The 26,911-nt window shown below is 42.4% G+C and overlaps 1 protein-coding gene across 1 annotated transcript in view; it reads left to right on the top strand.

The window, feature by feature from the left end:
- GATB (glutamyl-tRNA amidotransferase subunit B) overlaps positions 1-26,911 on the top strand; it is a 219,163-nt gene that overhangs the window by 23,592 nt on the left and 168,660 nt on the right. The window contains exon 2 of the mRNA XM_077279319.1: positions 2,451-2,601. Coding sequence (XP_077135434.1) covers positions 2,451-2,601 — 151 coding nt within the window. The remainder of the gene's footprint in view (positions 1-2,450; positions 2,602-26,911) is intronic.

The raw sequence follows: 26,911 nt of genomic DNA, 5'->3' as shown, positions 1-26,911 counted from the left end.
CAAAATAACGACATCAACGCAAACAAAAACACACCAAAACATGCGGTCTTGCCGCAGCTTTTTTTCTTGCCAAGAAAGCAGATTTTGCTGCAGAAATAAAAAAGGCAGCAAAAACGCCCATTGTGAACTTACCCGTACTCTGCATAAGCAGAGATTTGTGTATCAATAGCAGGAGCTCTGTTGTTTTAGCTAGAGTAATTTTCCAAACTGTTGATAGATGTTCACTTGCGCATTGGAAGGTTAGCAGTGGCGATGACGTTACGTCTCACACGACCTGCCAAGACGTGCCCAATACCTGCCGGTCTTGAATCTGGTGTGCAGGTAGTAACGTCATTTACTCTGGACAGCATCAGTTAACTTCTTTCCAGAGCATTTACATCCAAATAAGAAAATGACCATATGCTTGTAAAATAAAATTAGGGCCTAAAGTTTGGTAAATACATGTTTTACTCGCATAAATCTCGGAAGGGTTTTTTTTTTTTCCCTAGAAAGTGTCAATGTAAAGTGCTGCCATGTTGTCATTATCAAAGATGAACTGTCAAAAGTTCATATTAACAACAAATATGGCTGCACCTCTTGTCATTTGTAGATATTGACTCAATGGAACTGAAAAATGTCATGAACAGAGGTCATTGTTCTTTCAGATAACTTATCTTGATTAAAGAGAATCTGTCACCTCATTTTTCGCATATAAGCTGCGGCCGCCACCATTAGGGGCTTTTCTACCGCCTTCTGTAATGCTGTAGATAAACCCCCTGATGTAACCTGAAAGAAAAGAAAAACAAGTTAGATTATACTCACCCAGGGGCGGTCCTGGTCAGATGGGTGTCGCGGGTCCGGGTCCGGCACCTCCCATCTTCATGCGATGACGTCCTCTTCCTTGATTCTGTCGTGGCTCAAGCACAGTCGTAATTCTCTGCCCTGTTGAGAACAGAGGAAGGTACTGCAGTGCGCAGGCGCTGGGAAAGGTCAGAGAGGCCCAGCGCCTGCGCACTGCAGTACTTTGCTCTGCCCTCAACAGGGCAAATCAGTACGCCTGCGCAGGAGCAGCAACAGAAGCAAGGAGGATGACGACATCTTATGAAGATGGGAGGCGCTGGACCCGGACCTGCGACGCCCATCGGACCGGACTTCCCCCCCCCCCCCCCCAGTGAGTATAATCTAACTTGTTTTTCTTATCTTTCAGGTTACATCGGGGGGGGGGGGGCTTATCTACAGCATTACAGAATGCTATAGATAAGCCCCTAATGCGGTGGCCGCAGCTTATATGTGAAAAATGAGGTGACAGATTCCCTTTAATAATGTGCTAAATAAGCAGCCTGCAAATCACTATTTAAAGGATAAGGACACCTTTCAGGCCATTTATTTTACTTAAAGTGCTATTCCATATCTACGCTCATCAGCTTGCGTTTAACTAAACCCGCTCCGCTGTTGCTCCCAGTAATTTTTGTCCTGCTGTAGCAGTGATTGCTGCAGCCAATTATTGGGATAAGGTAGGGTATAAAGGATTGACCATTTTGAGTGTTATCACTGGGACCACCAGCAGTCCCGAAAAGTGTCTTTGCAGAACCCTTTCTTGAATGGCACATGCTCCTTCTTTGCTCCATGCATTGTACATGAGACTTCTGGAGAAACCTGACTGTTTTGATATTTTCAATCCTGTGAATTCCCTTTAGCCCCTAATTTCATCTGAACGTGAAGAATAGTAGACAGAATTCGGCAGAGTACGGACGTTTTATATTTTGGAATGGTGGCAATTGTGGTGTACAATGTCAAGTACATACTGTGTACAGCTGATAAAATCTTTTAGATCTGACTTGGTTAGTGAAGGGCAAGCTTGTAGGCATCAGGTAGTGGGAATATGATGTTCAAGTAAATAAGGGAATTTAGAACATAAGATAATATTCTCTGGGCTCTTATCTGCTCTCAGAAGAAGTGCTTTATGATGAAGGGATCAATAAACAATAGCACTGTTGGATTACTGTCAGATCTAAAAGACTCCAAAGAGAGTCTCAATGAATGGAAGCCGAGGTCGTGCAATGTGTTCAGACTGCAATCCTGACAGATAAAACCATTGATTGGTCTGCCCACGCCTGTGTACTGCTTATCTCACATTTTAGAGAGGTACTTGTTTCCGAAATTTCTTTCTGATTTTTTTTTTTTCACTGAATCTTTAGAGACAGGGCTCCCAGCCTCCCGATACGGCTTTCCAGTTCTGCCTTTTAAGACATGATCACTCACTGATGTTTGCCAGCACCGAGACTTTTAGTTTCTGCTATGTTCATGTTAATTTTTACAAATGCCAGTTTTATTTCTGCTTAGTCCCACATGGCTCACTCAGTTGTGAGGATTAGGCACTTCAATAACTCTTGTGCCCGGCTCGCTTTTTAAACTGGAGGTATATTAAAGCACTCGACCAATAATCTAAACAGAGTTTCATTCTCTTGCAGCTCTTTGCCCTGGGAAAGCGTTGTTGGACTTGAAATCCATGCACAGATTAATTCAGCCTCCAAACTTTTCTCAAGCTCTCAAGTAAAGTTTGCAGCTCCCCCAAATTCAACGGTATCGTTTTTTGATGCATCATTGCCAGGAACTCTGCCGGTATGTAGCTTTGGGAATTGCTTACATTATAGATTATGTTCATGTTTTCTCCTATTTACCGCATGTACATTTGTAATAAAATGTTTTCTCTGGGTTCTAGAAAATTACTTTTTTTTTTTTTTTGCCAAAGTTTATGGTCACACTGAAAGAAAGCATTGTCTCATTCCCGTTATGCCTCCTGGAAATGTATGTATGAATTGGCAGCTGGGTGTTTTTTTTTTCCCCATGTCCTAGAGTTTTGCACTATGAGCACTAGTTTGGCTGTGTATCCAGTATACTTAATGGGTGGAATAGTGACACCCAATTGTCAATATCTATGATGTTTTCCCCCCCTATAAATATTTACTGTTTGGTCAGCCACTGTTAATTATTGTGTTTTGCTTACTATTTGTTTTCATTACATTTCTTATTTCACATGTTCTGATATTACCGTAATTACTGGTAGGTTTTACCCCCTTCATGACCTTGGCATTTTCCGTTTTTCCGTGTTCGTTTTTCGCTCCCCTCCTTTCCAGAGCCATAACTTTTTTATTTTTCCGTCAATATGGCCATGTGAGGTCTTATTTTTTGTGGGGACGAGTTGTACTTTTGAACGACCTCATTTGTTTTACCATGTCATGTACTAGAAAATGGGAAAAAAAGTGCAATCCCGTGCATGTTTTTTGTTTGGCTTTTTTGCTAGGTTCACTAAATGCTAAAACTGACCTGCCATTATGATTCCCCAGGTAATTACGAGTTCATAGACACCAAATATGTCTAGGTTATTTTTTATCTAAGTGGTGAAAAAAAATTCAAAACTTTGCTAAAAAAAAAAAAAAAAAAAAATGCGCCATTTTCCGATACTTGTAGCGTCTCCATTTTTCATGATCTGGGGTCGGTTGGGGGCTTATTTTTTGTGTGCTGAGCTGATGTTTTTAGTGATACCATTTTGGTGCAGATACGTTCTTTTGATCGCCAGTTATTGCATTTTAATGCAATGTCGCGGTGACCATGAAAAACGTAATTTTGGCGATTTGAATTTTTTTTTCTCGCCACGCCGTCTAGCGTTCAGGTTAATCCTTTTTTTTATTGATGGATCGGGCGATTCTGAATGCGGCGATACCAAATATGTGTATGTTTGATATTTTTTTATTGTTTTATTTTGAATGGGGCGAAAGGGGGTGATTTAACCCCTTCACCCCCAAGGGTGGTTTGCACGTTAATGACCGGGCCAATTTTTACAATTCTGACCACTGTCCCTTTATGAGGTTATAACTCTGGAACGCTTCAACGGATCCCAGTGATTCTGACATTGTTTTCTCGTGACATATTGTACTTCATGATAGTGGTAAAATTTCTTTGATATTACCTGCGTTTATTTGTGAAAAAAATGGAAATTTGGTGAAAATTTTGAAAATTTCGCAATTTTCCAACTTTGTATTTTTATGCAATTAAATCACAGAGGTATGTCACACAAAATACTTAATAAGTAACATTTCCCACATGTCTACTTTACATCAGCACAATTTTGGAACCAACATTTTTTTTGTTAGTGAGTTATAAGGGTTAAAAGTTGACCAGCAATTTCTCATTTTTAAAACACCATTTTTTTTTTTTAGGGACCACATCTCATTTGAAGTCATTTTGAGGGGTCTATATGATAGAAAATACCCAAGTGTGACACCATTCTAAAAACTGCACCCTTCAAGGTGCTCAAAACCACATTCAAGAAGTTTATTAACCCTTCAGGTGTTTCACAGGAATTTTTGGAATGTTTAGTTTCAATAAATTTTATTTTCAATAACTTAGCAATTGAACAACAGGTTCTCTTGCAAGGGAGTTCAATAAGCTTAAATCTGAACAAAGAAGAAGAACCATACATATATTAACTCAAATTCAAGAATACAAATATGACAAAACAAGTACATGGGGAGACATAGACAAAGGGAAAATGGGGAGGGAAATGAGAATCTGCATTATACAGTACTATATGATAAGTTGCAGAATATTTACAGAACGAGACCACACTTTGTTCCATTTTATAAGTTCCGCCTCTCTCTCCCCGCACCCCACACAGCACAGGCCCAACCCCACAGCCATCAGAATCTCTCACAGGATAATTAAGTCTCAAATGGATAAAGTCAAGGTTTGTTCAAGGTTTAAATTCGTGTTAAGGTCCATCCACGGTTTCCAAACTTGGTAGAAGGCCTCCCACAGGTCGTCCCTAGTCGCATGTATACGTTCATATAAGAGGATTGTATTCATTTTATCTCTAACCGATTGGATAGAAAGAAAAGGCAACCTCCAGTTGGTAGCTATATGTAGTTTAGCGGCCATAAACAGCTGGCCTATCAACCTGTGGAATCTGTTAGAGAAGCCTTTGTACTTGGCTCCCAAGAGGAATGTAGTCGGGTCAGGTTGTATTGCTCCGCCATACATTTTTTCAATTAATAACCCTACTTCCCGCCACATAGCCGAGGCTATCGGACACTCCCACCAAACATGCTTCATATCTCCCACTGCGCCACATCCTCTAAAGCATTTATCTGAAGTGTTGGGGTATATAGTGTGAAGTCTACTTGGGACTAGGTATGCTCTGTGTAGGACCTTAATGGATGTCTCTGCCAGGGAGACTTGGTGACTACCCCTGGAAACTGTGTCACAGCATCGCCTCCAATTTTCCAAAGTTAGTTGAATACCCAGGTCTTCCTCCCACTGTTTCATATATTGTAATTTATCGACTCCATGTGCAGTATTGAGCGATTTGTATAGCAGAGAAATAGTTCCCCTTCCCAATGGGTCGTCCATACACCTCTGCTCAAAGTTAGTCGCGTAAAAAGGGGTTTTATTTTGTAAGAACTGTCCCGCAAAATGAAAGACCTGATGGATACGTAAGGTTTCGTTAGCGGGTGGGTTGTATTTATGGAGGAATTCTTGTCTAGTTAAAATTATGTTAAAGGGAGATGCAGAGGTGTTTTAGAGTGGTTATTCAATTATCCTTCCACCAAGCATATGAACGTGGGTCAAGCCCTGGTGCGAACATGGGGTTACAGAAGAGGGGGGTCAGTGGGGAGGATTTAGATTGGAGACCAAATTTAAATCTCTCCTTCCTCCAGAGAATCAGGGAATGTGCTGTGAATGGTGCTGTAATGTGCAAGCCTTTTGGGAGTTTTTGTGTGGACCACATAAGGCCAGGAAAGGAAAATGGATGTAAGAGGGACGATTCCAGGCCAACCCATCTCGGAGCATGGTTGGCAGCACAGGTATTGGTCAATTGGGCCAACTGAGCGGACTTGTAATACAGTTTAAAGTTGGGCATGGAAAGCCCCCCCAACTTTCTGTGTATGAACATAGTTTTTTGTCGGATTCTGGGTTTTTTCCCTTGCTAAATAAATTTTGAAGTCATAGAGTGAATCTCATGTAGAGTCTTATGGGGCAACGGAATGGGGAGGGAGCGGAACAGGTACAGAAATCTGGGCAATGAGACCATTTTAATTGCATGCAGTCTGCCCAACCAAGTCAACTTCATGGCAGACCATCTGGTTAAGTCAGCTCGGAGGTTTTTTATTAACGGGAGATAATTCCACTGAAATAAAGTCGATCTATGAGAGGTGAGATTTACTCCAAGGTAGGTTATATAATGTTAATTTTTTGCAAATTTGAACTGGGAAATAATATTTGTTTGCATGTCCTTGGAGGTGTTAAGAAATAAAGCTTCGGATTTATCAACATTAATTTTGAGTCCCGAAATCGACTCAAATCTACGGAGGACCGAAAACAAATTTGGAAGAGTGGTAAGTGGGCTGGACAAAGTCAACAATAAATCATCCGCAAATAAGCTTGCTTTATATTGCGCGCCAAGCCCCACAGGTCCGAGTATGTTCGGGTTAAGTCTTATTGCCTCGGCCAGTGGTTCCATGGCCATGGCAAACAGAGCTGGTGAAAGTGGACAGCCTTGCCTCGTCCCCCTTTGTATGTTGATAGGGGTAGGCCTGGTGGACGGGAGTTTCAAGTAAGCTGTAGGGCTGTCATATAGTAGTTGGAGGCACGAAATAAGTGTGTGAGGGACACCAAATCTAGATAGGACTTCAAATAGGTAGGACCATGAGACCGAGTCGAAAGCTTTCTCTATGTCTAAAGCTAATAGTAGCAGGGGCTGTTTGTGGTAGTTTGCTGAATGTATAATATTTAGATTTTTTCTAATATTGTCAGGACCCTGTCTATTAGGTATGAACCCCACTTGGTCACGGTGAATAAGGTCAGGTAATAGTTTGTTGAGTCTGGTGGTAATGATGGATGTAAAGAGTTTGAGGTCGACATTTAACAACGAAATTGGTCTATAATTCTTGGGAAGGAGATGATCTTTCTTTGGTTTTGGGATAACCGTCACATGGGCAATATAGAATTCAGGGGGCATCTGGATGCCATTTAGTAGAGCATTGCAGTAATTTTTAATGTGTGGTGTGAGGACGTTTGTAAATTTCTTGTAGTAGAGTGCCGTAAGACCGTCGGGTCCGGGAGCTTTGTTTTTCTTTAGGTTTTTAATTACTGCAGAAATTTCGTCTTCAGATATTGGTGTTTGGAGCTGATCCACAGTGGAGCTGGGGATTTTAGGCATTTTTAATTAATCTAGGAAAGAGGATAAGAGTTGTGAGGGTACCTGTGGGGAGGTATATAGTTTCTGATAGTAGTCTCGGAATGTTTCGTAAACTATATCTGGGTGTGCGGAAATTCTGCCTTTGGAATCTTTGGAGGTGACATTGTTTAAGAATTCTTTGCATCTGAGCTTACGTGCCAGCATGCTAGATGGTTTATTAGCGTATCTATAAAAGGTTGACTTAGTCCATGTTAACGCTCTCTCCGTTTTATTTGTAAGAATAGAATCTAATTGAAGTTTAGTGTCTTTGATCTGTTTAATCAAAAAGAGGGAAGTGTTGGCCTGGTTAGCAAGTTCAAGTTTCATAAGTTTAGTCTCTAAGCGTGTTTGTAATTCAGATCTTTGTTTCTTTTTAATAGACGCAATTTTGATTAGTGAGCCGGTAATAAATTTTTTGTGTGCCATCCACACTAGCCCGGGTGGAGTGTCATCAGTGGAGTTAGTCTGGAAGTATAGTCTCAACTCTTCTTTAATTTTGGAAAGAGTAGTGGGGTCAGTAAGTAAGGATTCGTTCAGTCTCCATTTGAATAATTTGCAGGTGGTGACGTTGAATTTAAATGTCGATAGAACAATATCGTGATCAGACCATGATGATGGAATATGACGAGAGAATAGGACCGACGGGATTGTTCTAGCTGTAGTTAGGAGTAGGTCTATTCGCGAGTAGGACTGGTGTGCCGGTGAGAAGTATGTGTAACCCTTAACAGGGCCATTCAATTCCCTTCCCACGTCAACCAGGCAATTGCTTTTCATTAAATGTAGGATTTTCTTTTTGTTGGCATTTGTTATGTCCGATCGCTTCTGAGCGCTGCTATCTAATTTAGGATTAATGGTAAAGTTAAAGTCGCCGCACCAGATGAGGTGGTCATACGTAAGAGTGGCAAGTTTTGATGTAATTAGTTGAAAGACCGACCTCTGGGAAGTTGTGGCTAAATAGCTATTAACAATGCAAATTGTCTGGTTTCGCGATGTTCCTAGAATAATGAGAAATCTGCCCTCAGGGTCCGAATATGTGCTGATGAGTTGAAATGGGAAGTTGTTTCTAATGAAAGTGGCAACACCCCTCGTTTTTTTATCCCAGCTTGACAGATAGTATTGCGAATAATTAGTATCAAAATATTTGGGGTGGGAAGAGGTGGAAAAATGGGTCTCCTGGAGACAGATAATGTCCGGTGTATGCTTTGAGTAATCAAGGAAGGCTTTCTTACGTTTTATGGGCGAGTTGAATCCTCGGACATTATGTGAAATAACATTACACATTATTCAATGAGTATTTACCGCTGAAGAATGAGGAGGCAGGAACAGGATCTCGAACCGTATCCCCGTTTAGCAGTTGTTGGGCTGACTGGCAAGTACAGTGGTAACCTCTGTGGGAGAACAATAGGAAGGAAACAAACAGGGGGGAGACAAAGACAAAAACAACAATTACAACAGTTAACGTTAACAAACGGATAGAATTTTTGGAATGTTTAAATAAAAATGAACATTTAACTTTTTTTCACACAAAATTTACTTCAGCTCCAATTTGTATTATTTTACCAAGGGTAACAGGAGAAAATGGACCCCAAAAGTTGTCGTACAATTTGTCCTGAGTACGCCGATACCCCATATGTGGGGGTAAACCACTGTTTGGGCGCATGACAGAGCTCGGAAGCGAAGGAGCGCCATTTGACTTTTCAATGCAAAATTGACTGGAATTGAGATGGGACGCCATGTTGCGTTTGGAGAGCCACTGATGTGCCTAAACATTGAAACCCCCCACAAGTGACACCATTTTTGGAAAGTAGACCCCCTAAGGAACTTATCTAGAGGTGTGGTGAACACTTTGACCCACCAAGTGCTTCACAGAAGTTTATAATGCAGAACCATAAAAATAAAACAAAAATTTGTTCCCACAAAAATTATTTTTTAGCCCCCAGTTTTGTATTTTCCCAAGGGTAACAGGAGAAATTGGACCCCAAAAGTTGTTGTCCAATTTGTCCTGAGTACGCTGATACCCCATATGTTGGGGAAAACCCCTGTTTGGGCACACAAGAGAGCTCGGAAAGGAGGGAGCACTGTTTTACTTTTTCAACGCAGAATTGGCTGGAATTGAGATCGGACGCCATGTCGCGTTTGGAAGAGCCCCTGATGTGCCTAAACAGTGGAAACCCCCCAATTATAACTGAAACCCTAATCCAAACACATCCCTAACCCTAATCCCAACTTTAACCCTAACCACACCCTTATCCCAGACACACCCCTAACCCTAATCCCAACCCTATTCCCAACCGTAAATGTAATCCAAACCCTAACTTTAGCCCCAACCCTAACCCTAACTTTAGACCCAACCCTAACTGTAGCCTTAACCCTAGCCCCAACCCTAGCCCCAACCCTAGCCCCAACCCTAGCCCCAACCCTAGCCCCAACCCGAAAATGGAAATAAATAAATTTTTTTAATTTTTCCCTAACTAAGGGGGTGATGAAAGGGGGTTTGATTTACTTTTATAGCTGTTTTTTTTTTTTAGCGGATTTTTATGATTGGCAGCCGTCACACACACTGAAAGACGCTTTTTATTGCAAAAAATATTTTTTGCGTTACCAAATTTTGAGAGTTATAATTTTTCCATATTTGAGTCCACAGAGTCATGTGAGGTCTTGTTTTTTGCGGGACGAGTTGACGTTTTTATTGGTAACATTTTCGGGCACGTGACATTTTTTGATCGCTTTTTATTCCGATTTTTGTGAGGCAGAATGACCAAAAATCAGCTATTCATGAATTTCTTTAGGGGGAGGCATTTATACCGTTCCGCGTTTGGTAAAATTGATATAGCAGTTTTATTCTTTGAAATTGAGAAAGAAATGTGGCACTCACCCCAAGGCACTGCTGAATTAGAAACCTTTATTCATCTTAAAATCAGACAAGCGTCATACGGAGAGGCGGCTGGGAGCGGGAGACGGTGCAAGGAGGAAAAAGAGAGGACGACGGCCGTTTCGCGCCGATGCGCTTCCACGGGTCTGATTTTAAGATGAATAAAGGTTTCTAATTCAGCAGTGCCTTGGGGTGAGTGCCACATTTCTTTCTCAATTTCTACGGACTTGTGTTGTTTTTCCATGTTGAGCACCCCCGCTGATGCCTGCGCTTTTGAGTACATGTGACAAATGAACTTTGGTGGCAAAAATAAGTTGCTAACATACAGCCCGGTGCCGTCCGCACACCTCATTGACTTAGTTTTATTCTTTGGGTCAGTACGATTACAGCGATACCTCATTTGTATCATTTTTTTATGTTTTGGCGCTTTTATACGATAAAAACTATTTTATAGAAAAAATAATTATTTTTGCATCGCTTTATTCTGAGGACTATAACTTTTTTATTTTTTTGCTGATGATGCTGTATGGCGGCTCGTTTTTTGCGGCACAAGATGACGTTTTCAGCGGTACCATGGTTATTTATATTCGTCTTTTTGATCGCGTGTTATTCCACTTTTTGTTTGGCGGTATGAGAATAAAGCGTTTTTTGCCTCGTTTTTTTTTTTTTTTTTTTTTTTTACGGTGTTCACTGAAGGGGTAAACTAGTGATATAGTTTTATAGGTGGGGTCGTTACGGACGCGGCGATACTAAATATGTGTACTTTTATTATTTATTTCCTTTTATTTAGATTAAGAAATGTATTTATAGGAACAATATGTATATATGTATATGTATATATATATATATATATATATATATATATATATATATATATATATATATATATATATATATATTTATTTATTTTTTTGGAATTTTTTTACACATTGGAATATTTTTTTTTTTTACACTATAACATTGCCCCGGGGGGGGGCATCATGTTATAGTGTAAGATCGGTGATCTGACGTGCACTTTTTCTATGCTTCGCGGCACCTGCTCTGAGCAGGCGCAGTGAAGCCACCTCCCCGCAGGACCCGGATGCCGCGGCCATCTTGGATCCGGGCCTGCAAGGAGGAGGTAAGAGACCCTCGCAGCAACGCGATCACAACGCGTTGCTCCGGGGGTCTCAGGGAAGCCCGCAGGGAGCCCCCTCCCTGCGCGATGCTTCCCTATACCGCCGGCACACCGCGATCATGTTTGATCGCGGTGTGCCGGGGGTTAATGTGCCGGGGGCGGTCCGTGACCGCTCCTGGCACATAGTGCCGGATGTCAGCTACGATAGGCAGCTGACACCCGGCCGCGATCGGCCGCGCTCCCCCCGTGAGCGCGGCCGATCGCGCTGGACGTACTATCCCGTCGGTGGTCATACGGGCCCACCCCACCTCGACGGGATAGTACGTCCAATGTCAGAAAGGGGTTAAACTTTTATATATTTTTTTTTATTTATTTCATATTTTTTTAAACTTTTTTTTTTTAACTTTTGCCATGCTTCAATAGTCTCCATGGGAGGCTAGAAGCTGGCATAGCCTGATCGGCTCTGCTACATAGCAGCGATCATCAGATCGCTCCTATGTAGCTTAATGACAGGCTTGCTTGCTATGTGCGCCGACCACAGGGTGGCGCTCACAGCAAGCCGGCATCAGGAACCATAGAGGTCTCAAGGAGACCTCTGGTTACTATGCCGACGCATCGCTGATCCCCGATCATGTGACGGGGGTCGGTGATGAGTGCATTTCTGGCCACGCGGCCAGAAGCGGTAGTCAAATGCCGCTGTCAGTTTGGGGCGGCATTTATCTAGTTAATAGCGGCGGGTGGATCATGATTCCACTCGCCGCTATTGAGCGCACATGTCAGCTGTTCAAAAAAGCTGACATGTCGCGGCTTTGATGTGGGCTCACCGCCGGAGCCCACATTAAAGCAGGGGATCTGACCTCAGACGTACTATCCTGACTGAGGTCAGAGAGGGGTTAATTTTCTTTGTCACTTTATTACATATATATATAATATATATGTATTACTAAAAAAAGGGAATAGCACAACTTTGGACTATCGGGTGCACAAGCCTTTACTGCAATCCATCTATTTTGCAGGAATATCTAATGAACTTTCAGAAAAAAGGCAGCACTCCTGGCTTATTGTGAGTATTTGTGGTTTAATTTACACCCACATGGCAGGCGACGTTTCGGCTCCTGTTGAGCCTGCTTGAGAAGCGACGTTTAGGCTCCTGTCGAGCCTTTCTCAAGCAGGCTCAACAGGAGCCGAAACGTCGCCTGCCAAGTGGGTCTGAATTAAACCACAAATACTCACCATAAGCCAGGAGTGCTGCCTTTTTTCTGAAAGTTCATTAGATATTCCTGCAAAATAGATGGATTGCAGTAAAGGCTTGTGCACCCGATAGTCCAAAGTTGTGCTATTCCGTTTTGTCAGGGACCATCAGTTATGTTGTGCAGAAGTCTGGTGGATACACAGCTGATAGTCCTACTGAATAGACTGTTAGAATTTGTATTATGGCAAGAAAAAAGCAGTAAAGAAAAACGAGTGGCCATCATTACTTTAAGAAATGAAGGTCAGTCAGTCCGAAAAATTGGGAAAGCTTGTGTCCCCAAGTGCGGTGGCAAAACCCATCAAGCGCTACAAAGAAACTGGGTCACATGAGGACCACCCCAGGAAAGGAAGACCAACAGTCACCTCTGCTTCTGAAGATAAGTTTATCCGAGTCACCAGCCTCAGAAATCGCAGGTTAACAGCAGCTCAGATTAGAGACCAGGTCAATGCCACACAGAGTTCTAGCAGCAGACACATCTCTACAACAACTGTTAAGAGGAGACTTTGTGCAGCAGGCCTTCATGGTAAAACAGTTGCTAGGAAACTACTGCTAAGGACAGGCAACATGCAGAAGAGACTTGTTTGGGCTAAAGAATAGTGATGAGCGAATATACTCGTTACTCGAGATTTCCCGAGCACGTTCGGGTGTCCTCGGAGTATTTTTTTTTTTAGTGCTCGGAGATTTCGTTTTTATTGCCGCAGCTGAATGATTTACATCTGTTAGCCAGCATAAGTACATGTGGGGGTTGCCTGGTTGCTAGCACTCCGAGCACTAAAAAATACTGGGAGGACACCCGAGCATGCTCGGGAAATCTCGGGTAACGAGTATATTCACTCATCACTACTAAACAACACAAGGAATGGACATTAGACCAGTGGAATTCTGTGCTTTGGTCTGATGAGTCCAAATTTGAGATCTTTGGTTCCAACCACTGTGTCTTTGTGAGACGCAGAAAAGGTGAAAGGATGGACTCTACATGCCTGGTTCCCACCATAAAGCATGGAGGAGGTGTGATGGTGTGGGGGTGCTTTGCTGGTGACACTGTTGGGGATTTATTCAAAATTGAAGGCACACTGAACCAGCATGGCTACCACAGCATCTTGCAGCGGCATGCTATTCCATCCGGTTTGCGTTTAGTTGGACCATCATTTATTTTTCAACAGCACAATGACACTAAACACAACTCCAGGCTGTGTAAGGGCTATTTGACCAAGAAGGAGAGTGATGGGGTGATACGCCAGATGACCTGGCCTCCACAGTCACCAGACCTGAACCCAATCTAAATGGTTTGGGGTGAGCTGGACCGCAGGGTGAAGGCAAAAGGGCCAACAAGTGCTAAGCATCTCTGGGAACTCCTTCAAGATTGAAATAGACCATTCCCGGTGACTACCTCTTGAAGCTCATCAAAAGAATGCCAAGAGTGTGCAAAGCAGTCATCAAAGCAAAAGGTGGCTACTTTGAAGAACCTAGAATATAAGACATAATTTCAGTTGTTTCATACTTTTTTGTTACCGTATATACTCGAGTATAAGCCGACCTGAGTAAAAGCCGACCCCCCCCCCCCCCCCTTATTTTTCAACAAAAAAAGTGGGAAAACGTATTGACTCGAGTATAAACCTAGGGTGGAAAATGCAGCAGTTACCGGTAAATGTCAAAAATAAAAATAGATACCAATAAAAGTAAAATTAATTGAGACATCAGTAGGTTAAGTGTTTTTGAATATCCATATTGAATCAGGAGCCCCATATAATGCTCTATACAGTTCATGATGGGCCCCATAAGATGCGCCATACAAAATACGCCCCATATAATGCTCCATAAAATTTATGATGGGCCCCATAAGATGCTTCATATTAAAATATGCCCATATAATGCTGCACAAATGTTGATTATGGCCCCATAAGATGCTCCATATAAAAATGTGCCACATATAATGCTCCATACAGTTCATTATGGCCCCATAAGATGCTCCATATAACAATGTGCCACATGTAATGCTCCATACAGTTCATTATGGCTCCATAAGATGCTCCATATAATAATGTGCCACATATAATGCTCCATGCAGTTCATTATGGCTCCATAAGATGCTCCATATAGCAATGTGCCACATATAATGCTCCATACAGTTCATTATGGCCCCATAAGATACTCCATATGCAAATGTGCCACATATAATGCTCCATGCAGTTCATTATGGCCCTATAAGATGCTCCATATACAAACGTGCCACATATAATGCTGCTGCTCCTGCCATAAAAAAATAAATAAAATGACATACTCACCTCTCGTTGCTGCCTGCTGCTCCTCAGCATCCCATCTCCGCACTGACTGTTCAGCTAGAGGGCGGCCCACACACTAATACGTCATCGCGCCCTCTGACCTGAACAGTCACTGCAGAGGACGCTGAAGACGTAAATATGGAATACTCACCTGCTCCTGGCGCTCTTGACGCAGTCCCTGCATGTCCCATGGTCGCCGGCTCCGGCAGCTTCTTCTTCTGTTCAGCGGTCACTGGTACCTCTCATTACAGTAATGAATATGCAGCTCCACCCCTATGGGAGTGGAGTCCATATTCATTACTTTAATGAGCGATAACACGTGACAGCTGAACAGGGGAAGAAGCTGCCGGAGACCATGGGACATGCAGGGACCGCGCCAGGAGCAGGTGAGTATGTGACCGTCGTCGTTCCCCCTCACCCGCCGACTCCCCCCGCCAACCATGACTCGAGTATAAGCCGAGAGGGGCACTTTCAGCCCATTTTTTGGTCTGAAAATCTCAGCTTATACTCGAGTATATATGGTAAGTATATAATTCCACATGTGTTAATTCATAGTTTTGATACATTCAGTGTGAATGTACAACAATTTTATAGTCATGAAAATGCAGAAAAAATAGCTGAGACTCCAGACAACATGATTCGGGCTGGTTTTACCGTCCCCAGTTTTGATGAGATCTAATGACACTGTGCTCACTGCAGAGTGATTAGGAGTTGATTGACCACAGACATAGGTGTGATTGCATTTTGCACACTAAGAAAGATCACTATTACATTGTGTATCCCATTCAACATGAAAAATTGGGAAAAGATCCTCTTTAACAGAGGAGCACTTGTTTATTGTATCTGTAGATCAGTTTCTAAATACATGAAATAGTATTAGGGTATGTGCACACATCCGGATTTCTTGCAGAAATTTCCTGAAGAAAACCGGAAATTTTCTGCAAGAAATCCGCTTTTTTTTTTTGCGTTTTTTTCGCGTTTTTTTGAGCATTCTTCAAGCGTAATTAGCTTGCAGAATGCTAAAGTTTTCCAAGCGATCTGTAGCATCGCTTGGAAAACTGACTGACAAGCTGGTCACACTTGTCAAACATACTGTTTGACAAGTGTGACCAACTTGTTACTATAGATGCTGCGGCCATCAGAGGGTGAGTATAGGACTATTTTTTATGTTAATTCTTTTTTTTTGACCAATTATATGGTGCCCAGTCCATGGAGGAGAGTCTCCTCTCCTCCACCCTGGGTACCAACCGCACATAATCTGCTTACTTCTCGCATGGTGTGCACAGCCCCGTGCGTGAAGTAAGCAGATCAATGGACTCCTAGGTGTGCGGAATCCCCGCAATCCGCATTTTTTAATGAACATGTTGCTTTTTTTTCCGCGATGCGATTTTTTCACGGAAAAAATCGCAACATTTGCACAAAAAATGCGGAATACCCTCTAAATAATAGGAGGCCTATGTAAGCGTTTTTTTCGCGTTTTTATAGCGAAAAAACGCGAAAAAAATGCAAAAAATCCTGAACGTGTGCACATGGCTTTCATTTCGTTAGTTTCTGATTCCCCACAGTCACAGACATGAAGTCTACAAATCATCGTAATTCAAGTTTTTGCTCAATAATCATGTCTAAATGGGCCTACGTTTTACCTCTTCGTGATGGGTAATCTCCTTTTTAAGAGACATGATACAGTTTTAAATGTCTATTGTAACATTTTCCTTTGTTCTGAACATTTTATAGCTGCCTGATTTTTTGTATCCTCCGTTCTAGCCGGAAGAAAAAGATAACTGCGGGCATTTTCTTGTACTGTCATTTATTAAATTTTGCTCGTCTGGATAAAATGAGTCCAAGGCCAATTTTCTTTTTAAGTGAAATAAAAAGTCCTATCTCCATTTCACATTAGCGATCACATTTTCTCTGCCATGTCACCTTTTGACAGAAAAATGAATAGCATTAATATTGACTTAACAGTGGCCCTTGAATTACTGCAGTCTTTTCTGATATCAAGAATCCTTACGAAAGCTGCATAGAAATGGCTGGCAATTTTATTATTTTAGAAATGAATTTGCTTTATTCACATTATAGAAATTACAGCAGATCATGTTGTTGTGTGTCTTCGACTAGGATAATATTCGTTCAGCTGGAATACATTTGAAACCCTCTAAGACCTACTTTTTTTTGCTCCTGAAGAGATGTACATTTCATGTATTATGTTTTTATTTTTTAAAGTTCCTTCATGTGTGAAATTGCCCTAATTTTCCAAATGCAATTCTAAATGCCATAAATACTCAATGAGGTGATGGGAATATTTGTGAAAACCTTTGGCGCCAGCAGACATGGACTTGGAATTAAAGCAAGTATACGTGCCATAATGGTGAATTTCCTGGCCGAGAGTTTTGGCTCGTTTCCATTGTGTTTTTACCGTTCCACTATTATTACATTACTAAGGCTTGTTTGAAACATCTATTAGTGTATATCTAGGAATTCATAAACTCTGGTGTTATGTACTCTGGGCTTGATCATAAATTCACTGTAGTGAAATGCGGCAAATTTATTAAGAGTTGCTGTTAGTGTATCGCCGGCGGCTTGGTAGAGCGGCCACATCTCCCGATGGGACTGTGCTACAAGTGAGATCGCCACGGGACACTCAGGATTACGTGGACTATGGCGGACAGGTGAGTATTTGTTGTTTTTTTATATTTTAAATTTTGTCTAGGAGACTAGGGCATCGAGGATTTGATGTTAGATAAGTATAATGTTTTTTTCTTTTTATTTGAAGGATATGTATGTAATTTTACTTTTTACTTTTTTTTTTTATATAACCGTGATCACAGTCGCCGGCTGATATGAGACTGTCTCCCATCAGCGGCATTTGCTGTCACTGTTCTCACTGACAGCAGACGTAGCCCGATGGAGCAGTAGTCTCATCAGCTCATGCCTCCTTACCTGCAGTAAGCATTTTACAAGGTAGCATTACCGCAAGTCACAGTCACAGCTGTGGGGTCACTCTGGCATCTGACAGCATGACCCCACAGCGCTCTGACTGACATAGGAAGCCGATAAAAACTCAAATAAAACCTCAGCAAATACGTGAACATTTTTATACCTGTGTTGTTGCTGCAGATTTGACTGACTCAATTGAAGTCAGTGGGTGAAAAATGCTGCAGAAACGTGCAAAGAATTGACATGATGCAGAAAAAAATGCACTGCAAGTACTCAAAGGAAATCTACTGATTATGTGCACAACACTACAGAATTGTCATTGAATTAGCTTGCATAAGGATTCCATAGTGTTTTTGGCCACTTTCTGCTCGGGGGAAAAAATCATGACCACTACATATGTTATAATAAACATCAAGTGTTCAACCCCTATAAAATGTACAGAGATGGTCTTCATAAACTGAAATAATGTTTTTGCATTTCCATCATAATAATAGGCTAGTGTTTTTAACCTTAATGTATTTATTTTACTTATATAGCGCCATTAATTTCACAGCACTTCAGGGATCATCATCACTCTCCCCACAGTGGCTCACAATCTCTATTCCCTATCTGTATCTTTTAGGAGTGTGGGAGGAAAAACGGCAGAAAAACCTATATTTACTTTTAGGTTTACAGTATATCAGAAGTCCTTATGGACTCCTTCAGATGAGTATGATAATCCCTTATTTATATATTTCACTTTCATGTTTGAGTCACTGATTGGTTAGCTTGTATTTTTGAGGACAAGTAGACTGGCACAATATACTTTTTGACACTTTATTGTAAACTAGCTGTACTACCCGGCTTCGCCCGGGTTAATGACTGCTGTTAGCAAAATAGAATGTGTTAACAAAAATTTATTCTGCACACAAAAACCACAAAACAAATAGATAGAAATGTAATTATTAAAAGGCAAAAACTAAGCAAATAGAAGCATTTCACAACATATATTAGCTTTGTTATACTGAGAATGTCTTTGTTGCCTATATTAACCAATCAGAGCTCAGGTTAATTAACTGTAGCAAAATAGAAGCTGAGCTGTGATTGGTTGCTATTGGCAGCCTGATAAATCCCCAGCCAACAGGAAGCCCTCCCCCCTGGCAGTATATATTAGCTCACACATACACATAATAGACAGGTCATGTGACTGACAGCTGCCGTATTTCCTATATGGTACATTTGTTGCTCTTGTAGTTTGCGTATTAATCAGATTTTTATTTTTGAAGGACAATACCAGACTTGTGTGTGTTTTAGGGCGAGTTTTATGTGTCAAGTTGTGTGTGTTGAGTTGCGTGTGGCGACATGCATGTAGCGACTTTTGTGAGATGAGTTTTGTGTGGCGACATGCGTGTAGCAACATTTTGTGTGTTGAGTTGCATGTGACAGGTTAGTGTAGCAAGTTGTGTGCAGCAAGATTTGTGCATGGCGAGTTTTGCGCGTGGCGAGTTTTATGTGTGGTGCATTTTGAGTATGTGCAAGTTTTGTGTGAGGCAACTTTTGCATGTGGTGCAACTTTTGTACATGTGGCAATTTTTCTGTGTGTGCAAGTTTTGCATGAGGTGAGTTTTCCATGAGGTGAGTTTTGCACGTGTGGCGAGTTTTGCGTGAGCCTAGTTTTGCATATGGCGAGTTTTGCATGTAGCGAGTTTTGAGTGGTGACTTTTGTGTTTCGACTTTTATGTGGCGAGGTTGGTGTGTGTGTGTGGTGAAATGTGTGCTGAGGGTGGTATATGTGTTCAAGCACGTGGTAGTGTGTGGCGCATTTTGTGTTTGTGTTCATATCCCCGTGTGTGGTGAGTATCCCATGTCGGGGCCCCACCTTAGCAACTGTACGGTATATACTCTTTGTCGCCATCGCTCTCATTCTTTAAGTCCTCATTGTTCACATCTGGCAGCTGTCAATTTTCCTCCAACACTTTTCCCTTCACTTTTTCCCCATTATGTAGATAGGAGCAAAATTGTTTGGTGAATTGGAACGCGCGGGGTTAAAATTTCACCTCACAACATAGCCTATGACGCTCTCGGGGTCCAGACGTGTGACTGTGCAAAATTTTGTGGCTGTAGCTGCGACGGTACAGATGCCAATCCCGGACATACACACATACATACATACACACATTCAGCTTTATATATTAGATATACCTGTATGTAATCTCCTGTATATAGTATATACCTGTGTGTCATCTCACCTATATATAGTATATATCTGTGTGTCATCTCCTGTATATAGTATATACCTGTATGTCATCTCCTCCTATACATAGCATATACCTGTGTCATCTCCTCCTGTATATACTATATACCTGTAGGTAATCTGCTCCTGTATATAGTATATACCTGTGTGTCATCTCCTCCTGTATATAGTATATACCTGTATGTCATCTCCTCCTGTATGTAGTATGTACCTGTATGTCATCTCCTCCTCTATATAGTATATACCTGTGTGTCATCTCTCCTGTATATAGTATATATCTGTGTGTCATCTCCTCCTGTATATAGTATATACCTGTGTGTCATCTCCCCTGTAAATAGTATATACCTGTGTGTCATCTCCTGTATATAGTATATAGCTGTATGCCATCTCCTCCTGTATTAGCCCTCGTTCACACGTTATTTGGTCAGTATTTTTACCTCAGTATTTGTAAGCTAAAATGGCAGCCTGATAAATCCCCAGCCAACAGTAAGCCCACCCCCTGGCAGTATATATTAGCTCACACATACACATAATAGACTGGTCATGTGACTGACAGCTGCCGGATTCCTATATGGTACATTTGTTGCTCTTGTAGTTTGTCTGCTTATTAATCAGATTTTTATTTTTGAAGGATACCAGACTTGTGTGTGTTTTAGGGCGAGTTTCGTGTGTCAAGTTGTGTGTGTTGAGTTGCGTGTGGCGACATGCATGTAGGGACTTTTGTGAGATGAGTTTTGTGTGGCGACATGCGTGTAGCAACTTTTTGTGTGTCGAGTTGCATGTGACAGGTTAGTGTAGCAAGTTGTGTGCAGCAAGTTTTGCGCATGGCGAGTTTTGCGCGTGGCGAGTTTTATGTGTGGTGCCTTTTGAGTATGTGCAAGTTTTGTGTGAGGCAACTTTTGCATGTGTTGCAACTTTTGTGCATGTGGCAATTTTTCTGCGTGTGGCAATTTTTCTGCGTGTGCAAGTTTTGCGTGTGGCGAGTTTTGCACGTGTGGCGAGTTTTGCATGTGGAGAGTTTTGCGCGTGGCGAGTTTTGAGCGGCGACTTTTGTGTTTCTACTTTTATGTGGCGAGGTTGGTGTATGTGTGGTGAAATGTGCACTGAGGGTGGTATATGTGTTCGAGCACGTGGTAGTGTGTGGCGCATTTTGTGTGTGTGTTCATATCCCCGTGGTGGTGTGATTATCCCATGTTGGGGCCCCACCTTAGCAACTGTACAGTATATACTCTTTGGTGCCATCGCTGTCATTCTTTAAGTCCCCCTTGTTCACATCTGGCAGCTGTTAATTTGCCTCCAACACTTTTCCTTTCATTTTTTCCCCATTATGTAGATAGGGGCAAAATTGTTTGGTGACTTGGAAAGCGCGGGGTTAAAATTTCACCTCACAATATAGCTTTGACGCTCTCAGGGTCCAGACGTGTGACTGTGCAAAATTTTGTGCCTGTAGCTGCGACGCCTCCAACACTTTTCCTTTCACTTTTTCCCCATTATGTAGATAGGGGCAAAATTGTTTGGTGAATTGGAAAGCGCGGGGTTAAAATTTCACCTCACAACATAGCCTATGACGCTCTCGGGGTCCAGACGTGTGACTGTGCAAAATTTTGTGGCTGTAGCTGCTACGGTTCAGATGCCAATCCCGGACATACATACATACATACATACATACACACACACACACATTCAGCTTTATATATTAGATTGACCTCTGTCAGTTGGTTGTTATCAAGATCCCATTACTATAAGCGACTCCATTCATGTGTATGAGCATCTATCACTGTGGATCTGGCACCTTGCATTTTTGATGTGTGTTTTTGTGGTTTGTGTTTTTATGGCCTGTCTGTGAACAGACTCTTTTATGGATTGTGATCAAATACATGCGTTAATTTTTTATTGAGTTAACATTAAAGGTTATGTTTTAAATAATACTCATTCTCTAGAGCAGGGGTGGGGAACCTCTGGCCCGCTGGCCACGTGGCCCACGGTGACTTTTCATGCAGTCAGCAATGCTCGGGCGGCAGCCGTATCCTGCCAGCTGCCGACCCTTTAACCCCAAAGTGCACGCAGCTTCCATTACAGAACACTGCCTGCACATGAATGATGATGTCATAGGGGAGGGTGGGGTTAGCACCCAATGCTCTCCCGTCCTCCTGTCCCGGAAGAGGAGCTGCTGCCAGAGAGTCCAGAGCGATCTCTGTGCCGGCAGCTCAGTGCCTGCCTGTCTGGTGATTTCTGTGACTTTCTGCTGGTGATCTCTGCCCCTCAGCTATGTGTGCACCCCTTGTAATCTCTGTGGCCCCAGCTTTGTGCCCCCCCTGTGATCTCTGTGCCCCATAGCTATATGTCCCCCTGTGCCCCCCAGCTATGTGCCCCCTGTGATTTCTGTGCCCCCTGTGATCTCTGCCCCCCAGCTATATGGCCCCCTGTGATCCCTGTGCCCCCAGCTATATAACACTCTGTGATCCCTGTGCCCCCAGCTATATGACCCCCTGTGATCCCTGTGCCCCCAAGCTATATGCACCCCTGTGATCTCTGTGGCTCGCAGTCTTCTGCCCCCATGTGATCCCTGTGCCCCCCTGCAACATACACCCTGCGATATTTGTGCCATGTTATCTCTGTGCCCCCTGTGATCTCTGTGCCCTCCAGCTTTGTGCGCTCCCCGTGATCTTCATGCCAACCTCTGGTGATCTCTGTGCCCCCCCCTGTGAATTTGTGCCACTCCTCCGGTGATCTTTGTGTCCCCCCGGTTATCTATGTGCCTCCCTGGCGATGCCTGTCCCCCCAGTGCTGTATGTCCCCCCTCCCCAAGGAGGGGAGGATATGACAAACAGTTGACTGCTCTCCTGGAAAAGCAGCTGTGAGAAGTAACATGATCAGTATTGCCTAACATCACAGCTGCACCAAAGAGAAGCTCCAGCCGTCACATTAAGGCTGGCCTCACACTAGCGAGTTTTACGGACGTATGAGCGCATAAACTACGTCCGTAAAATTCGCATTACACACGGCCCAATGAATCTCTATGGCCCAGCTTATATCTGCCGTATATTACGCATCCGTAATATACGGTCTTGTACGGCCGTAGAAAATCGCAGCATGCTGCGCTTGACACCGTATTGCGCAAAACAATCGCCAATGAAAGTCTATGAGGGCGAGAAAAATACGGATTCCACACGGACCAGCAGTGTGACTTGCGAGAAATACGCAGCAGTGTTAGTGAAAAGCCGGTAATTCAATTGCCGGCTTTTCATTTCTCCTTCCCAAACCCGACAGGATATGAGACATGGTTTACATACAGTAAACCATCTCATATCCCCTTTTTTTTTGCATATTCCACACTACTAATGTTAGTAGTGTGTATGTGCAAAATTTGGGCGCTGTAGCTGCTAAAATAAAGGGTTAAATGGCGGAAAAAAATTGGCGTGGCTCCCGCGCAATTTTCTCCGCCAGAGTGGTAAAGCCAGTGACTGAGGGCAGATATTAATAGCCTAGAGAGGGTCCATGGTTATTGCCCCCCCCCGGCTACAAACATCTGCTCCCACCCACCCCAGAAAAGGCACATCTGGCTTAATGTCACCTTACAATAGCAAGGTGACATTAACCCTTCATTACCCCATATCCCACCGCTATACGGGAGTGGGAAGAGAGTGGCCAAGTGCCAGAATAGGCGCATCTTCCAGATGTGCCTTTTCTGGGGTGGCTGGGGGCAGATGTTTGTAGCCGGGGGGGGGGGGGGGGGCAATAACCATGGACCCTCTCTAGGCTATTAATATCTGCCCTCAGTCACTGGCTTTACCACTCTGGTGGAGAAAATTGCGTGGGAGCCCACGCCAATTTTTTCCGCCATTTAACCCTTAATTTTAGCAGCTACAGCGCCCAAATTTTGCACATACACACTACTAACAGTAGTAGTGTGGAATATGCAAAAAAAAAGGTGATATGAGATGGTTTACTGTATGTAAACCATGTCTCATATCCTGTCGGGTTTGGGAGGGAGAAATGAAAAGCCGGCAATTGAATTACCGGCTTTTCACATATATCGCGCTGAATTAAATATAAATACAGAATATATATATATATATGTGTGTCTCAATGACATATATAATTTTTTTTTTTTTTTTATATATACAGGTCCTTCTCAAAAAATTAGCATATAGTGTAAAATTTCATTATTTACCATAATGTAATGATTACAATTAAACTTTCATATATTATAGATTCATTATCCACCAACTGAAATTTGTCAGGTCTTTTATTGTTTTAATACTGATGATTTTGGCATACAACTCCTGATAACCCAAAAAACCTGTCTCAATAAATTAGCATATTTCACCCGTCCAATCAAATAAAAGTGTTTTTTAATAACAAACAAAAAAAACATCAAATAATAATGTTCAGTTATGCACTCAATACTTGGTCGGGAATCCTTTGGCAGAAATGACTGCTTCAATGCGGCGTGGCATGGAGGCAATCAGCCTGTGACAGTGCTGAGATGTTATGGAGGCCCAGGATGCTTCAATAGCGGCCTTAAGCTCATCCAGAGTGTTGGGTCTTGCGTCTCTCAACTTTCTCTTCACAATATCCCACAGATTCTCTATGGGGTTCAGGTCAGGAGAGTTGGCAGGCCAATTGAGCACAGTAATACCATGGTCAGTAAACCATTTACCAGTGGTTTTGGCACTGTGAGCAGGTGCCAGGTTGTGCTGAAAAATGAAATCTTCATCTCCATAAAGCATTTCAGCCGATGGAACATGAAGTGCTCCAAAATCTCCTGATAGCTAGCTGCATTGACCCTGCCCTTGATGAAACACAGTGGACCAACACCAGCAGCTGACATGGCACCCCACACCATCACTGACTGTGGGTACTTGACACTGGACTTCAGGCATTTTGGCATTTCCTTCTCCCCAGTCTTCCTCCAGACTCTGGCACCTTGATTTCCGAATGACATGCAAAATTTAGCAACAGTCCAGTGCTGCTTCTCTGTAGCCCAGGTCAGGCGCTTCTGCCGCTGTTTATGGTTCAAAAGTGGCTTTACCTGGGGAATGCGGCACCTGTAGCCCATTTCCTGCACACGCCTGTGCACGGTGGCTCTGGATGTTTCCACACCAGACTCAGTCCACTGCTTCCTCAGGTTCCCCAAGGTCTGGAATCGGTCCTTCTCCACAATCTTCCTCAGGGTCCGGTCACCTCTTCTCGTTGTACAGCGTTTTCTGCCACATTGTTTCCTTCCAACAGACTTACCATTGAGGTGCCTTGATACAGCACTCTGGGAACAGCCTATTTGTTGAGAAATTTCTTTCTGGGTCTTACCCTCTTGCTTGAGGGTGTCAATGATGGCCTTCTTGACATCTGTCAGGTCGCTAGTCTTACCCATGATGGGGGTTTTGAGTAATGAACCAGGCAGGGAGTTTTTAAAAGCCTCAGGTATCTTTAGCATGTGTTTAGAGTTAATTAGTTGATTCAGAAGATTAGGGTAATAGGTCGTTTAGAGAACCTTTTCTTGATATGCTAATTTATTGAGACAGGTTTTTTGGGTTATCAGGAGTTGTATGCCAAAATCATCAGTATTAAAACAATAAAAGACCTGACAAATTTCAGTTGGTGGATAATGAATCTATAATATATGAAAGTTTAATTGTAATCATTACATTATGGTAAATAATGAAATTTTACACTATATGCTAATTTTTTGAGAAGGACCTGTATATATATATATATATACTGTATATATGTTTTAACGAACATTTGAGCACATAAATCCATTAGATGTCGGTTTTGCAAGCCTGCGAGAAAATATCGCAGTACGGATGCCATACGGATTACATACGGAGGATGCCATGCGCAAAATACGCTGACACACCCTGCCTACGGATGACATACGGACCACTATTTTGGGGACTTTTCTGCGTATTACGGCCGTAAAAAACGGACCGTATTTACATACGCTGAGTGTGAGGCCGGCCTCAGGGTGAGTTACCGTAATTAATTGTTTGACTAACTATATCGGGGTAATTTTCAAGGTTTTCATTTTTGTGTGGCCCCCAAATAATGGTAGAAATTTCCAAATGGCCCCCGACTGGAAAAAGATTCCCCACCCCTGCTCTAGAGCATCGAGGATGCCCACACAAAAACGGAGAGAATATATACCGTAACATCCTTGCAGGTGACCTGGATGGGAATTAAGTCCATGACCCCAGTGCAATGCTACATTGTTAACCACTGAGCCACCATGATTAAACTAATATATTGAACTCCTGTTTTCTGCAACTGAACTCGCAAATGATAGAAATAGAACAGTACCATCATAAAGATACAGCTACCTACATTCTGGGATATGACATTTTTTATGTTGACTGTGTTAGCCAATTGTTCTGTTTCTTATCAATATTATGGGCCTGATGCATCAAAGCTTTCACACCAGAATTGCAGCATAAGAGCTTTGAAAAGTAGCAAAATTTAGGCCGAACTCAAAATTGCCTTCATGCCAGTTTCCTCCTTTCTAAGAAGGATCTGTACAAAATAAGTACCAACCATTTATGTGTATATTCTGCTTATAACTATTGTTACCAGGGCACTGATTAGTGATCGCCATTGTTGAGTAGGGGGCGCTATATCGATATTGGGCACCAACCTCGGCGGCAAGGTAGGGGATTAACTACTTAAGGGTATAATAGGAACATCATAGGTCACCTTGCCTAAGGACTCTCTGATTTTGGTCTGAGAGTTGTCTTACTTTTCTGCCCTTGTTGTTTCTGTTCCACCATCTTTTCTACTTTTGATAAAATCTTGGTGATCTCGGATTTATTGACCAATAACATACCGTATATACTCGAGTAAAAGCCGACCCGATTATATTATTATTATTATAGTATTAGCCGAGGCACCTAATTTTACCTGAAAAAAAAAAAAAAAAAACCTGTGGAAACGTATTGACTCAAGCATAAGCCTGGCATGCACGGGCTCCTCATCATTAGCCTGGTATGCATGGGCTCCTCATCCTTA

The sequence above is a fragment of the Ranitomeya variabilis genome, chromosome 1 (genome assembly GCF_051348905.1).
Source record: "Ranitomeya variabilis isolate aRanVar5 chromosome 1, aRanVar5.hap1, whole genome shotgun sequence".
Taxonomy (NCBI): Eukaryota; Metazoa; Chordata; class Amphibia; order Anura; family Dendrobatidae; genus Ranitomeya; species Ranitomeya variabilis.
The sequence above is the reverse complement of the archived record's forward strand: the minus strand, read 5'-3'. Positions and strand labels throughout refer to the sequence as shown.